General features: G+C 40.6%; 2 protein-coding genes across 3 annotated transcripts; both read right to left on the reverse strand.

The window, feature by feature from the left end:
* Positions 1-1,328: 1,328 nt before the first annotated feature.
* On the reverse strand, positions 1,329-5,438 carry meak7 (MTOR associated protein, eak-7 homolog). The gene is made up of 9 exons (XM_072435905.1): positions 5,417-5,438; positions 4,778-4,946; positions 4,366-4,617; positions 4,127-4,271; positions 3,848-4,056; positions 3,485-3,671; positions 3,285-3,403; positions 1,699-1,878; positions 1,329-1,620 (listed from the first exon to the last, which is right to left on the reverse strand). Exons 2-9 carry the CDS (start codon positions 4,940-4,942, stop codon positions 1,495-1,497), a joined length of 1,383 nt encoding a protein of 460 aa, XP_072292006.1. The 5' UTR covers positions 4,943-4,946; positions 5,417-5,438; the 3' UTR covers positions 1,329-1,494.
* Positions 5,439-9,598: 4,160 nt separating this feature from the next.
* On the reverse strand, positions 9,599-15,529 carry cotl1 (coactosin-like F-actin binding protein 1). Of its 2 annotated transcripts, XR_011924538.1 has the most exons (5): positions 15,242-15,529; positions 14,510-14,592; positions 11,918-12,075; positions 10,682-11,170; positions 9,599-10,647 (listed from the first exon to the last, which is right to left on the reverse strand). XR_011924538.1 is itself a non-coding variant. In XM_072435906.1 (4 exons), exons 1-4 carry the CDS (start codon positions 15,316-15,318, stop codon positions 11,060-11,062), a joined length of 429 nt encoding a protein of 142 aa, XP_072292007.1. In that variant the 5' UTR covers positions 15,319-15,529; the 3' UTR covers positions 9,599-11,059. The 2 variants fall into 2 exon arrangements, 1 of the variants encoding a protein (XP_072292007.1); XM_072435906.1 differs by having other exon boundaries at positions 9,599-11,170.
* Between the last annotated feature and the right edge of the window lie 120 nt (positions 15,530-15,649).

Below are 15,649 nucleotides of genomic sequence, written 5' to 3' on the forward strand. Positions count from 1 at the left end.
GTCAGTTCCTCTATCTGAGCGCACAAGGAAGTAAAGTTCACTTGCATTTGAGCCCACAAGTTTAGAGAGGAAAAAACAGTCCGGAAGCAAATTATGGCATCTATGCAAAGTGCACAGAGCAAGTGAGACAGAAATGTGAGGGATGTGATCGTTTACATATTAAAAGTGTACAGTACAACCCTCCCAGAAGCGCAAGTTAGATATAAAGCTGTTTATTCTAAGGGGAACTTCATACTCAGGTGTAAGCATTTAAGTGTAGCTGACACCTGTACATGTTCTTAAAGGCTAGTGGATAGTATTGAAATGATATGCAACTTGTATTAGCCACAATAAAACTGTGTAAAACAAGAACTATATGCAGCTCTTTAAATATTTGGCTTTCAGGGATAAAAATACAGGTGTATGAATTTGGGTTTTGCATGTGGAACTGCATCAAGCAGCATTTGCATAAAAGAGCAGATAGAGCGTGCAGACTGAACAGCCTACGACTGTTTGCTGTGGTCAGGCCAGCTTTTTATTTCCAACATCAGACCAAGACCAAGACAAATACACAAATGAGCACACTTTTTCATCAAAACTCTCACACAAAAGACAGATATAATTTACACAAAAATAATACCGGATGTCACGAATTTGTTTAAACAAAAAATATTTTATTTCAGTATTTTAATTGACATTAAAGGTTGAATGGATGATTTTTTTTGGCCCAAATCTGAGTCTCATTTCCTTGTGGCGTGGACTGCCGATTAGTCCTGCCACGTATCAATCATAATATGCACCTACCGCTCACCTGCAGCCGCGTGCGGCTCGTCCCCATGAGCAGCACGTTTCCGCGCATTGATCTATCATAATATAGTTCCCTCAGTGTACGGGACAAAATTAAGACGGAGAAAGACAGTTCGAGCTGACGCAGAAGAAGACGGAAATCAAATCAAATCAAATCAAATCAATTTATTTTTGTAAGGCCCAAAATCACAACAACAGTTGCCTCTGAGGGCCACAGGGTGAAATGAATCAACAATGTCTGTGGTGGCGATGAAGTCAGACAATGTCTGTGGTGGCGAGGGACGATGTCCCAGGGTCCTCTGTCCTTAGACTCTCCTTCTCGGCCAGGAAAAACTACAAAAAAACCTCTTTGGGAAAAAAGCGTAGAAACCTGGAGGAGTTCCAGTGAAGGAGGAAATCTACGGGAGACGAGAGATGCGATGCGATCCGTCGCGCTAATAAACAAACGCACGTGTGTGTTGTATCAGTCCGCACGGGGGAGTGGCATGCACAACGCCTGAGTTCTCAAATCGCCGAAAAATTGTCCATTACGCCTTTAATTATAATAAAATCATCTTATTAGATTAACAATTCAAATGGAGCAGGATGAATGCCCTGTTAAAAAAAGTCCATTTGCTTTCTAGTGTTTTGAAACTGATAAGACTTAATAATGCGCCAGAGAAACAATTTGTATAATATTTTAAGTATTTTCTGAGTAAAAGCTGTTCCTTAATCTTCATCCTCCTCTGGCTCCCTGAGGCCCTGGCTGTGCAGAGTCTTCCCTGTCATTTCCAATATAGCTTGAACTTCTGGATCTGCATCAAGGACACTCTTCTTTCCTTGTCCCTCGTCGTCCTGTCATTAGAGGACGTTATGAAAAATGCAGTTCATGTAAAAAGCTGAGAGCAAACAGAGTGAACAGAGTGAACAGACCTCGTCGGGCTCTGGGAGTGTCCCCACCGCCCACACCTCCACAGCGTCTACAGTGAAGTCCTCATCAGCAGAAAGCTGTGGGCTGCCGTATGTCGTGCATTTGGGCTTTGCACGACTGTGACCCCGACCAAAATCACAGTCCAGCCACAGGCCAAAATAATAATGCTGCCCTCCCATACCCTGGTCCAAACACAAAGAGTGAAAAATACATACAGTGAGGAAAATAATTATTTGTTAATCATTATTATTAACATTATTTTTTAATAATTTATTTGCATGTTATTGCTGCAAAGTAAAACATTATTTGAACACCTGCCAATCAGCAAGAATTCAGGCTCTCAAAGACCTGTTAGTCTGCCTTTAAAAAGTCCACCTCTACTCCACTACTCAATCAGTCAGACTCCAAATACTGCCATGGACAAGACCAAAGAGCTGTCAAAAGACACCAGAGACAAAACCATAGACCGCCACAAGACTGGAAAGAGCTACGGGGCAATTGGCAAGCAGCTTGGAGAAAAAAGATCAACCTTTTGGAGCAATTGTTAGAAAATAGAAGAGGCTGAAGATGATAGGCTCCCTTACAAGCTCCATACAAGATCTCACCTCGTGGGGATCAACTATGATAAGAAAGGTGAGGAACCAGCCCAGAACTACACTGGAGGAGCTGGTCAATGATCTGAAGAGAGCTGGGACCACAGTTAAAAGGTTATTACTATCGGTAATACACTACGCCGTTATGGCTTATAATCATGCATTGCACAGAGGGTTCCCCTGTGCCGGTCAGCACATGTCCAGGCCCATCTGAAGTTTGCCAATGATCATCTGGATGATCCAGAGGAGTCACTAGACAAAGCCATGTGGACAGATGAGACAAAAATAGAACCTTTTGGTATAAAATCCCCTTGGCGTGATTGGAGGCTTTGGGGGGGCTTTTCTGCACAGGGGACAGGACGACTGAACAGTATTTATTTAGGAGAGAATAAATAGAGCCATCCTTCCCTTTGTCAGAGCATTGAAGATGGGTCGTGGCTTGGGTCGTCCAACATGACAATGTTGGAAGATCTGTGTGGAGGAGTGTGTGAAGGATTGATCAAAATCTCTGCTGCAGTGTGTGCAAACCTGGTCAAGAACTACAGGAAACGTTTGACCTCTGTAATTATTAATAAAGACAATGTGATTTCCATTTATTTATTTATTTTTTTCAGATTCTGTCTCTCACAGTGGAAATGCACCTACGATGAAAATGTCAGACCCCTCCATAATTTCTAAGTGGGAGAACTTGCAAAAATCGCAGGGTCTTCAAATTTTCCTATGTAATTTTCTTTTCCCTTATGTATTGAATTTTGCAAATATTCACACCTATTGAACTGAAAACAGATATTCACTTAAGCTTCAAATACAGGACAATACAGAGTTACTCAAACATGCATGCTTGAATTCAAATACAAGTCTGAATGCTATGATTGTCAGTATAGCAAATGTACAAACCAGACGCGTAATAAATGTAGGGGAAAATCAAGAGCCCAACTATATTCTGCCACAATACACAATTACCCATTTTAGGTGCAGTGACAGTGAGTGCTTACTAGTCCGTTGGGCATGGTCTGCTGGTTCTGGTTGAGGTACATGAAGTGTTGATTGTATCCTGTTGTGTTATAGACTCTGAGACATGGGCTGACTGTGAAGAGGAAGCATCTGGAGTCACCTAAAACAGAAAATAATAATAAGTGCAAACAATGATATTACAATAGTTTCAAAAATATTTTTTTAGGTTGACTTTTTTTACCCTGAAATTTAGGTTTAATCTCCCAGTCCTGTGATGCAAAACCTCCAAATACATGACCCTTTGAGTCTTTAATCAGTAAAAGTGTGGGCCCACACTTCAACAGGCCAGTCGCCATCCTCGTGAAACTCTCTCCATGCAGCTTAGTAGAAAACATCAGCCTCCAGGGGGCACTGTACCGGTCTGGAAGCTGTTGTTTGAGAAAACAAACTGTTCAGTTGTGTTGCTCTGAAGACAGGCCACAAATGGTATTAAATGAATCAGATGTATATTTAATTGATGCAGACACCACCATGCATACTCAAATGTTATCTTAGCAATGATGAATAAAGTTGTGCTGATGATAAAAGCGAGCTTGTATAAGACCTGTGGAGCGAGGAACATAACAGTGGGCAGGTCCAGCAGACAGTGCAGCTCCTTCCAGGGGGTGTTTATGCAAGGGGGCAGCAGTGTGGGGGCTGAGCGCTCCCCCAGCATTACATTAAAACCCTCAGATACAACCATCTCTAGGTACAAAGACACACTGGGCTCCCTAAAGATCCAGTCCTCCAGACACGACCGGTCGCAGCCCTCTTCTGTGAGACCAGTGAGAAAAGTTTAACACGAGAGAAGGCACAAGTTATGTGGCAACGGACACATAATTACCCGAAGGCTTAAGTTCTGAACACATTTGCTCTGACAGCAGTTTGACACTTGCAGATGAGTCTCCCATCCTCTCAGCTCTCCAGCCACGTAGGCGCCCTCTGTGGGCCAGGATCTGAATTACAGCAGAAACTAAATCCTGGAGAAACTGAGGATGGAAAATAAGATCATATTTCAGAGGCGTTTGATGCTAATATTTTGTTGCAAAGTTCATAAATGGAGAACATCAGGATTGACCTCACCTTGATGATTTGATCGCATGAAACAGACGCAGCCTGTGATCCTGGGCTCTGTGACATGGCCAAGACAAGAGGGGCACGCTCCTCTGCTGTGCCTCTCAGAGTATCAGCTAGAAAAATCACCAGCTGGTCTCGAGAGACACCTACGCCAGGAGACGTCTGAGAGCCACTGGAGAACTGGCCAGGGTCAACACTACAGAGGCAGCTGTAGATCCTTTGAACCATGGGGTCTGGAATCACGCTGCCTACAGCCGACTGGAACAACATTACAGACAAAAACATAATCTCCAATTTAACCTTCATCTCCAGGTCAGAATTTGTAACACTGACATTAATTATAGTATTTTCAGTGATCAACACGTTTGACTGTACAGTAGCACTTGTATATGGTTATGTAAAAATCAGACAGTGGCACCTGCAGCATCCCAAAGCTCAGGGTACTCCCAGCCGCTGCTTTCCCCGGGGCTCCTGAGGGCCCAGAGCCCTGAAGCCGGTCAAACACCGCCTGGACAATAGGCCGCTCTTCAGGCCGAAAGCGGTCCAGCCGCTTGTGCATCAGCTCACTGCCTGTGTTCCCCATTGTTCTGTAGAGAATATACATAATGTATATTATACATAATGTATACAACCTCTTAGACAAAGCATGCAGTAAAACCATGGATGTGTTGAGTAAAACTGCTCCAGGCAAAAGATATACAAATGTATTTTTGTATATCAAAAGACAGACTCATGTCTTTTTGTATAACAAAAAAATATACAAATATCTAAGACTAATACATTGAGACAGAATTTTGCATTAAATGATTTGTGTAGCACATTGTATGTTACAAGCACAAACTCAATGTGAACAGAAGTCTCCATCTTAAACAAAATTATATTAACAAACATCAAATTCAGCACTAACACAGCGTTTAACTCCTTGAATCTTGACGAAGCTGGGTCACATGGCGAAAGCTTTTCGCTGAGTGTATTTAAAATATATCTCTCGATATATCTGGAACTCGCACGGTCAATATATCAATGACATAAACACACAGCTTCCAGCCTGACGTACAGTTGCTATGCCTTATCCTCTTCCATTCATTTTCCACTCGAGAACGTAAACTTCCGGCTTCCAAAGGAAGTGTGTATCTGCTTTTGTGATTGGGGGGATATAATAAAGCTAGACGAACTATATATTCTGCTGCTGTAGCAATTACGACGGCCATTTTGAAGTTGTAAAAAGATCACAATTTTAATAGAAAATTATATAAAAACAGGTCCAGAAAACTTTAAGTAGGTTTGAGTCGGTTTATTTGTGGTCCTAATAATGCAAGAAACTTTTAGGACCCTAAATTAATATGCACCATAAACACACTGAACAATATATTTTGAGTATTTTGAATAGTCAATAATACACCATATGGACTCAACTATTCTGTTTATTTCACGACTAAAGAATAATTTATACCTCAAATTGAATCATGGTAGAACAAGGGAATTAGATTAGTGTACAAATGGGTATTAGAAGTACAAATATTAAAAGGTCAAACTACATGAGTATGTGAGTTTTCTTGGGTAGAATATACACTAATCTACACTTTGGAAGCAATGTGGGGTCTTAGAAAATATTCAGTTTATATAGATATAAATAAATAATAAATAATATATATATATGTATATGTGTATGTGTGTGTGTGGGTGTGTGTGTGTATGTATATTATGTATATATACATGTATATATATATATATATATATATATATATATATATATATATATATATATATACCCTACGATATTAAAAAAATATCGTAGGGCCTGATCTTGTCCGCAGCCCTTGAGTTGAACAGGCCTAGTTACCATGGTGATAATTTCTCTAATTTTATTATACCATATTGGGTTGTAAGATATCGTCATTGGCCTACAATTATTTTCTTTGTAAATGTATTGTTGTTGTTGTTGTTGTTGTTTTGCCCCTGAACATGCCTTTGAGAATGAGATGAGCTTTTTAATACACGGTACTATTTATTAGACGTTACAATTGTAGACCTATTTATTTATAGATCTCACTAGTAGCTATGCCTATGCTTGTAGGCATGTAGGCTACTGCTTATACCATATTCAATAGCTGTTGACAGGTCAAATTAAACATGATTTTATTTGAAAATAGTTTTAGTGTTCGTCTTTTCTCTTTTCTCTCCAGCAGAATGCGCACATGAGCAAAGGATGCAGTTCTGAGGCGCAGACTGCAGAAAAGCGCCTTTTAAGGGCATAGATTAGGTGAGTGGACTGAGAAGGGTGTTGCATTGTACTTGACTGAAAGCTCCCGCGTTTGCACAATTTAAAGGTGACGTCTATCTTACAATGCAAATAAACCTAAGAACACAGAAAACATGGAAGCAATCAGTGTTGGGCATTTGTTGGGCATTGTTTTGTGGGCTGGTGAGCAAATAATCCTTTTTAGCCTATTATTTTTGGTCTGAAGTATTTTTAAGGCAGTTCATTGATAGGGTAATTAATCTGTAAATAAGACTCAACAACAGGTCTCGAACCGGGCTGAATTTGAAATGATAGAACATTTTTTATTGGAGACATCCTGCCTATGGCGTGTTATGTATTTTATTAATACATTGTTACTTATGATTATTATGATTATTATTATTATTATTGTGATGATGGCTATTACTAATTTGTTTGACGTTTTTCATGGGAAACTGATGGAGAATAAACAACAACTAGAGCATGGTTTTAGTTAACTGTTTTCATTGGACTTTTCTACAGAAACAGAAGTTTGAATGCCAGTTCTATCCTTGGTGTGAACCACACTTTGTTTTAAGATATAGCCATATTGATTTGTATTTATTTCTGAAGCAGGTTTAGACACATCTTCATTGGTGTCTGAGACCTGACAAGTGCACTGTCCAATAAAAAGAGCTTGGGCTGATTATGATCGGAGACACGTCACTCACCTTAAGCAAGTTCAAACATGAGAGGTTTTGTAGTGTTACTTCTCCTTTCCCTCATCTCAACTTCAGCCATATATGGGCATGCTGTGTGCTGAGTGACAGCCCAGGAAGTCCTATTTGAAAAGCACTTTCTTTTCTAAAAAGAAGTAGCACACAAATTGCCCATCACACTTCCTTCAGGTTCATCTTATATTTGTGGTTATAAATATGATAATAGAAGTTGTTTTGTGGTCTAAACTTTAAGAAGGTCGTCATTGGCACACACTCGTGCTGTTCTAAGCAAATTCTGCTGGTGGAGCGTCCGAAATGAAAATGAGGGCTATCTTGGGTACAAGTTTGTATTTTGCATGTGTTTTCTTGTGCATTTGAATTTGAAGACAGAGCTAGGTTGAAGATCACAACACACACTTGGCCTTTATTTTTTACCCAAAAGGCTGATGTATTATGTATTATGTAATTCTAAATGGCAAAATCATGTACAGTATCACTCAATATTACTGAGTGAAATGAAAAGAACTTGAATGACAATATGCATTTGTGTTTTTAGACTTCCTTCTTGTGGTTTCTTAGACCTGAGATGAATCATGCCACCTCCAGTGCTGAGGAAACTGGTCTGCACAGTGCATCTGGTTAAGGCAGCAAACATAAATATACCGTAAAAGTAATGAGTCTCATATCTATTCTCCACGGACCCATAAGTTAATTTAGTGTTGAATTTACAGTATGACGAGACTCCCGGCCTCTTGTTAGGATATGCAGTGAAATACCCACTGCCTCTGCACTGCATTATAGGCACTGACCTTTGAGTGTCACAGCCTTCATGCAGAAATGGTGCAATTGGCTGATGAGTTGGACCTAATAAATTAGTAACAATTTCACTGTTGCCACTGATCCATGTAAAGTCATAGTTTAATTAGAATAACAGTGGGTCAGAGACACAATAAAATATAGAACAGATCCACAAGATAGTAGACATATGATGCATGTTTTTTGAGTCATAGTGTTACAAATGGTTTCACTCTGAATCACTTTATTAAATGCAGGCAACACAGATGCAGTAAATGGGAGAATTACTTTCTTCCGACTTGCATTCTTGAGCTCGATCTGTGACACATTCCGTCAATGAGGAAGTCAACTCTTATTGTCACTTCCTTATGTAGCTCCTGTTGTAGATAAGGACTTCTTTTCTTTGTCTACAAATAGAAGTTAGTCAGTAACAACTAAGCACACCAGTCACACAATTCTAGAAAGTTAATAAAAAAATTGTTCAAATTTAAGAAATGTGTCACCAAGTCAAGTCCAAGTGCCTTGCCAAAAGACACAGCAATGACCCAACTCCAATTTCTTTTCTTTTTAGGTTTATTGGTTTAATCGCTCTGTAAAAGTTCCTTATTTAATGAAAAGTTCAAATTTCTATCTTGGTCCATTTTGCGTTCCAACATGTGTGCGTCTAAAGCAGTCGGCTGTCCGTCTGACCGGCAGCCCATTGTGAGTCTGAGTGTGACCAAAGTGAGTGGACTGCATAAACAGATGCTCATTGGGTTGAGAATGGAGCGGCCTCAGCTTGTTGTGGTCGCTCACAATGGCAGCTCTGTGCCAACATGGGCCCCTGACTCACCCCTTTTCACACGGGCGCACAGTTTGAATTTACTCTAAACCAATCATCTTCTCTCGCCACCACAGCCAATAGGTGACTGTAATCCACGGTTTACGTTTGAAAAAGCCTTGGGGAGATAGACAAATTAAGTCACAATGCACATCATCAGTCTGCTCCAAAGTATTATTTTCATGTGTTGGGAATTTTTTATGTAAACGATAGTGACTAAATTGATAAAGCATCGAAGAAGGTTTTAAACAAACTGGTCCAATTCCTCAAGCACATCTACCCTTATTGTAACCATCCATCGTGGACATCATCAAGCAAACATTTGATGACACTGGGTGAGAGAGAAAAAAAGATTCTGGTTTTATTGTTTGCAGCAGTTTTCCCGCAGTCACTCACAACAGCACAGAGCACATGACCTGGAGGAGGCTGAATACTGCAGAGCTGAGGAGGCCAGAGGAATGCCCAGCCTCTCTGCTCTAGGAGGACAACAAAGAGTGCCAGAAGTATCCCATAAACCCGCACCAGCATTACTGCATGACACATGTGCTGTTGATCATTATTATTTTGTATTCATTAATAAATAAATTCTTCCTTCGTGTACAAAACAAAACAACATCTTGTCAACAAGGATTAATATCTTGCGGCTTAGGTTTACAAGTAAATTAAGAAACAAAAAAACAGAAGTTTTTGGAAAAAACATCAATTTTATTTGAAATGACTAATTGAGCCCATTTCAGTCCTTGTAGTTTTTCTCTCAAAAATTTCAAAATCTCATTCACAAACATCGGAGACAACTATGTTTCCAAATGAAATGGACAGGAAATATTTTCAAAGAAATTAAAAAGTTATTTGACAGATTTATTAAAAATTACAACACATCCTAAATTCATATTTCAGGTACATGTAGAGAGACAGGGTCTGGATCAAATGCAAAGAGATACTACCACCAGAAAGCTGCCCCCTTAGTTTGGAAGGGGGGCGGCCAATCAGTGTAGCGTCCACAAACTCCCATCATGCCTCTCTCCATGGGAGACTAAGGCAGCAAACACGGTAGATTACAGTATGCGTGGATAGCTCAAGACTGAGATGAAAGTCCAGGACTATAAGACCTACATTTGTCAGTGAAGTGAGCTGACAAGTGCTGAGAAGAGGTCCATGTATCAGGTCTGAGATCACAGGTACAACATGATGCTATTTCTCCCAGCCACAACATGAATCACGCCAGCTCCTTCAGGATTAATGTATGTCTGATGGTCCTGGAGGCACAGTGTCTTTGACTCAGTGCATGTTGTGTTGTCAAACACATGCTACAATGGAGAGCTTTCTCAAATGCTCACCTCTCACAAGTGGTGTTCAAAAGGTAAACCATTAAAACATTTTGAAAGAAACATGTTCCACAACCTCAGAAGATTGTTGAAGTCAACAGTGCTAGGCCTACGTAGAACTTCAAGTTTCTCCACTGACGCTGAGGTGAGGATGTTTTAGAGATGATACTCGTGTGCGTACTCGAGCTGGTCAAGAGGGGGCCGGGCAGGGACAGACTGCAAACCACTCTGGGATCAAAAAGATGCTTTGTCTGTTTTTAAGCTGGTTTAGCTTCATAAGTGGTATTATTAAATGTTTTTCAATGTCATCTCATGTTCAGGGTTAGGGTTAGTTGTTGGTATAATGAACAGAATAATCATCTTAAAAATCCACCAGCTGTAGCTTTGGCCTTTTTGGACTTTGTTGACCTTTATATAATCTGTAGTTTTGCAGAGTGAAAACTGCAGATTGTTTTTACTGGAATGCATGGCTATTAAATATTGGCATTATTTTTTTTGCTCAAAAAGGGGCCCAGACCTATCATTTTAGAAAGCAGGCCATCATATTCCCAGGTTCTCAGTGCATCTACTTTGCAAATGATCCAAAACTGTGAAGTGTGGCTGTAACAATTGTTGGCTCTAGATTTGGAGCACCTGTGTCCTTGTAACAGAACAGGCAACATTCATCTTTACCTCCCAGTAAAGTGCCCAATATTGTGTGTTGTGCCGTCCCTCCTGCCTGGCCCTCTCGCCCAGAGGTAGCAGCACTGACACTCCCTTCCCACGCCCCTCACTCCCCCTTGGACCCAAGACCCCCAAAACCCCTGCAATGGTGCGCGGTCTACTCGGCCTGAGCGTCGTAGTTAGCGCCCCCTGCCTTCTTCAGCTCGTCACGGATGTAGTCCTCCTCCAGCTCTTTAGGGTCACTAATCAAGAACTCCTTGGCATAATTCTGCAAAAAATAGCCACACAAGACAATTAATACTCCTAAAAACATTTTATTTGACGGATTAAATAAATATTAAAATATGTAAACAGTCATGTCAGTGCAGCTCAGAGTCAAACAAATGAGTCAAAGTTACACCCAGGAATGCAGGTCCGCAGAGCTTTGGCTGTTCTGAAGTCGAGATAACATTTATCAAGATTTTCTGTGAATAATAGATGGTAGATATTTCAAACCTTAACAGGAAATCTACACAAACTGAACTTTATTTAAGTCATAAGCACCAATTTATGTTTTTTGTGGGAGCTCTCTGCGTTCCATTTCCCTTCCATAACAAAATATACTTCCTTTCGCGCCCTCCTCCCGCAGCGACAGACACGAAAACTGTATATTACTACTATATAACACTTCTCTGCCCGCTGGTCCGTCTTTTAACAGAATTATGATTTCGGGGGAGATTCCACTGACTGCTCAGAGCCAATGATTTGGTAAAAATGTGTGTATTTCTGTTAATAAATCCAGAAAAGTGCACATGGTGGAAAGAGAACAGAGCAAACTGTGGAAAATACTACTTACTTGTGTGATGGACAAGAAAACCTCTAATATATATATATATAGATTTTCGGCAGACGTGCCCAGCCTGTTGCTACGACACCGGTGCTTCTATTGTTGCCCCCAAAGGAGCCATTACCCTGTCCCCGTCCTCTCCTCCCCACTAATGACCACATGTGTTACAGTGAGGACAACAGAACTGACCTGCACTACGTCTTTGACCAATGTCTTGTCCGTGCTGACTTTGGCGCGCTGCAGTCCGCTAATGTTCTCGCCGATCCAGGTGATGAGCGTGAATTTGGCCCGTTTGCTCATGGCGTCGCCGGTTGTGATTCTGAGGAAACCAAAAAGCCGCGAATCATCTAAGGACACACGGGGGAGGAAAAGAATTAGGAACATGTTACAGTGGTGATACTGTTCATATCTACTCTATATAGTAATGCAAATGTAAGCGATCTAAAGATACATACAAGTCTATCGAGGACGTGAGTAATATCTCTTATCTCTGATAAATTGAACAAAAGCATTTACTTCAACAGAAAAGCAAAGCATGTCAGTTTTAAAATAAGTCCTTAAAATTAAACCTACAAACTAGAGCTTGACTTATGTTATATAGATTTACGAGGAATAAAAACATCACTAAATATATTGGCAGAATGATATATTGGCACCTCCAAACCCCCTTTGTATTGCTAATGGACCCCAAAAAATCCCTAACGTTTGGGGTGTAATACCAAAGCCATAACTGTAATAAATAGCTTTGATTGAGCTCAGTGGCCTGTACTTCTACAAAGTACTATACAATCTTTATTATCTGTTAAGAGGCTGATAAAGACATTCTTGTCAGCGGCTGTTCTCTGTCATTTGACCGACTAAGAACAGTAGCCAATTGATTTACCTCTGGACTATCCAATAATTACTCGTGTACGTAATCTATCCACAGCATCACATCAGTTACTGGTTAATGCTTTGTGCACAGAAGTACTATAGTTTTTAGAGACAAAACACTTATACATTTATCTCAGATGTTTTATTCGAAAGTATATTTTCCTAGGCTCAGTAGCGGAAGCTCTTTGGGGAAGTTAAATTTTAAAAAAGGCCTTTAAATGTCAACATGTAACAGTATATATATAAGGCAAATATACATACATACATACATACATACATATATATATATATATATATACATACATACATATACATATATATATATATACACATACATACATACATATATATATACATACATATACATATATATATATATATATATATATATATATACATAAATACATATACATATATACATATATATACATACATACATACATACATACATATACATATATACATATATATACATACATACATACATACATACATACATACATACATACAATTTCAAAGATTTATACAAATTCAGCAGATAATCTGAATGTGTAGTCCCACTTCCTCTTTTGGTTTGTCTTCCTTAAAGCCATGCTGACTCTGCACTGACAGAGATGACACAGCATACAATACAATACAAGTGTCCCTTTAAGCAAGACTGGGGAGTTACTTTACCTCTAAAACCACTTAGAATTGATTTTTTTTCTCCAGAAACACAACCACAATATCTCAAAACACATTTTTAAAGAAATGAGTTGAGGTTTAAAGCCAAATTACTGATTCATTTAACTAATTTAGCTGCATCACTGTTTCTCCTCACAGCCATAGGGAAAGGAATTCCCCAGGTCTAATTTCAAACCTGATTTATAGCTCCACCCACCTCATCATAGTCTGCAAACTGTCAGCTAAATAAGGAAATATAACCAATACATAAGTCTGTCATCTTAGAACAGCCAATAGTGAACACCGCAGCGACTGTACACAGTACAACATGTGATAAATGGCTTATTTCAACATAGGAATGTGAGCTCAGAAGCAGCAGATGAGTTGTGCCCTGAGGACTCAGCCTGCATCACAGAGCACCACACCCAACATCTGAGCAGGGACCAGCCCCCATGGGACGAGACGCCCACAACTGTATAGCAAACACACACTGGGAGACAGTATGTCAGTCAAGCTCAGTAGGAGGCCTTTCTCTGCAACACAAATGAGCTCTGGACAAACCCACACACCCTGTCAATTGTCGTTTTTACTGCAAGCACTGAAACAATATAGGTTCTGTGCATTTTTTTTACGGTAACCTGGGTTTTTAACTGTTGAACTGTTGGTTACAGACATTTTTACTTAAAACTTAGGTCCATGTAGGCACTGTTCATTGGGCTTTTTATAGACTGACAACTTAGTAATGTCATTGTTAATTATTGACAAGCCATTTCTATTAGGTACGCATTTTAAAAATACATTTTGTGTTTGAGTATAAAGGTCAACCATAATGCACAATACAAGTAAGTCTAGTTATAAATGTGTATATTCTGACAGTGGTATTGCATAATTCTAAAGATTACAGGTACAGCTATGTGTTAGGGACAATAAAATGTGACTAGAAAGAACAATATAATATGGTTATGTGCATGGTTACGTATAGGGAGAGGCTGCGGTGCAATGCAATGGTCTGTTTTAGTTACAGCCTCTATTGCATTGCATTACACACAACAGGGAGGCAACAGTGAGGGAGTAAGAGAGTCTTAAAAGATTAAGGTCCTGCCAAGTCAAGCTCAGTAGCTTGTAGCATACCCGCTGTTTAACCCGTCCGTGCACAAGGCTTGGGACAGAGACATGCGCACAAACTACATGTAATAGGAAACTACAGCTGGAGTTGAAGTTTCACCTCCAGGAAGCAGTGCCTACCTGTGCACATATTCTTGAACTCCTCATAGTCCACTCCTTGTCCTCCGAGCACGATCGTAGAGCCCTCATATTTAAACACAGCCCTGGAACACAACACATGCATTTATGGTTATTATGGCCCGCAGCAAAAATAACAAGACACACATGAAATCCACTAGAAAAAGGCCAGCCACATGCAAGGTGGTCCAGCTGTTGGAGAAGTGTCTATTACAGCGCTCTGTGAATGAATATGGGACAATAAAATTATTTTTTGCCCCGCTGGGCCTTGAGCAACAGAGTGTGCTTCACTTTAAATCAGAGGGTGATTGGCTGCCCTTGGAGCCAGATCCCTCTCATCGCACACACCCATCCCTCTAACAATTACTACATACGCACGAAGAATTTGTCTGGGCCCCCCCCCCAAAAAAAAAAAAAATCACATCTTGACAAAATAGCCCATTTTACACAATTATTGCATCTGTGATAAAGGGTTTTCATCTCCCCAATCGGTGACAATTCCCTTTAGAATAACATTTGAGAGAGAGATTTCAGTGCAAAGGGGTGTGCTGCAATTGCCCACAAAAGGCAGCGCCCCAAAAATGAACTTCTCCTCCAAATGCTGCTTTAATAAGGAGAATTTCGCAGGTTTACAACAAGTGATCCTTTGTGGCGCACACGCTCGCCTCCTTAATGCGATCGCAGGACAATGAAATGCGAGAAATGCGATCACTCATTTAACAACGGCTCACTTACCAGCTCGTCTCGGTATTGTCGTCCCGGACATCGTTGTAAGCTTCCCTGCAAGCTTCTTTGTCAATCTGGGTTGCCATGTTTTCGTTATGGACAGTCGCAGTGAGGTAACGCAGTACGAAGCAGCGAACTTGGGACAGGCTCCGCGTCCAGTCGGGGGCCGCGCAGATGGAGAGACGGAGTAGCTCTTAAATCTCAGCCGGGCGCAGGGCACAGAGTGAGGCTGGCTTTGGCTGGGCTAGAGCTGCGGTGGGCGGTGGTGATGTGAGGCGGGCAGGTTGGCAGCACTGACACAAGTCCCACAGACACAGGGCTGTACCTCCCACCGTCTCTCCGCCGAGCCACTGCGTCAAGAGGGAAGAATTAGAGACTTCGTCGGAACTGGGTTTCAAAATAAAGCACAATTGCCTA

The sequence above is a fragment of the Eucyclogobius newberryi genome, unplaced genomic scaffold (assembly GCF_026437365.1).
Source record: "Eucyclogobius newberryi isolate DKJ021-1_F unplaced genomic scaffold, fEucNew1.0.hap1 SCAF_7, whole genome shotgun sequence".
In the NCBI taxonomy this organism is placed as follows: Eukaryota; Metazoa; Chordata; class Actinopteri; order Gobiiformes; family Gobiidae; genus Eucyclogobius; species Eucyclogobius newberryi.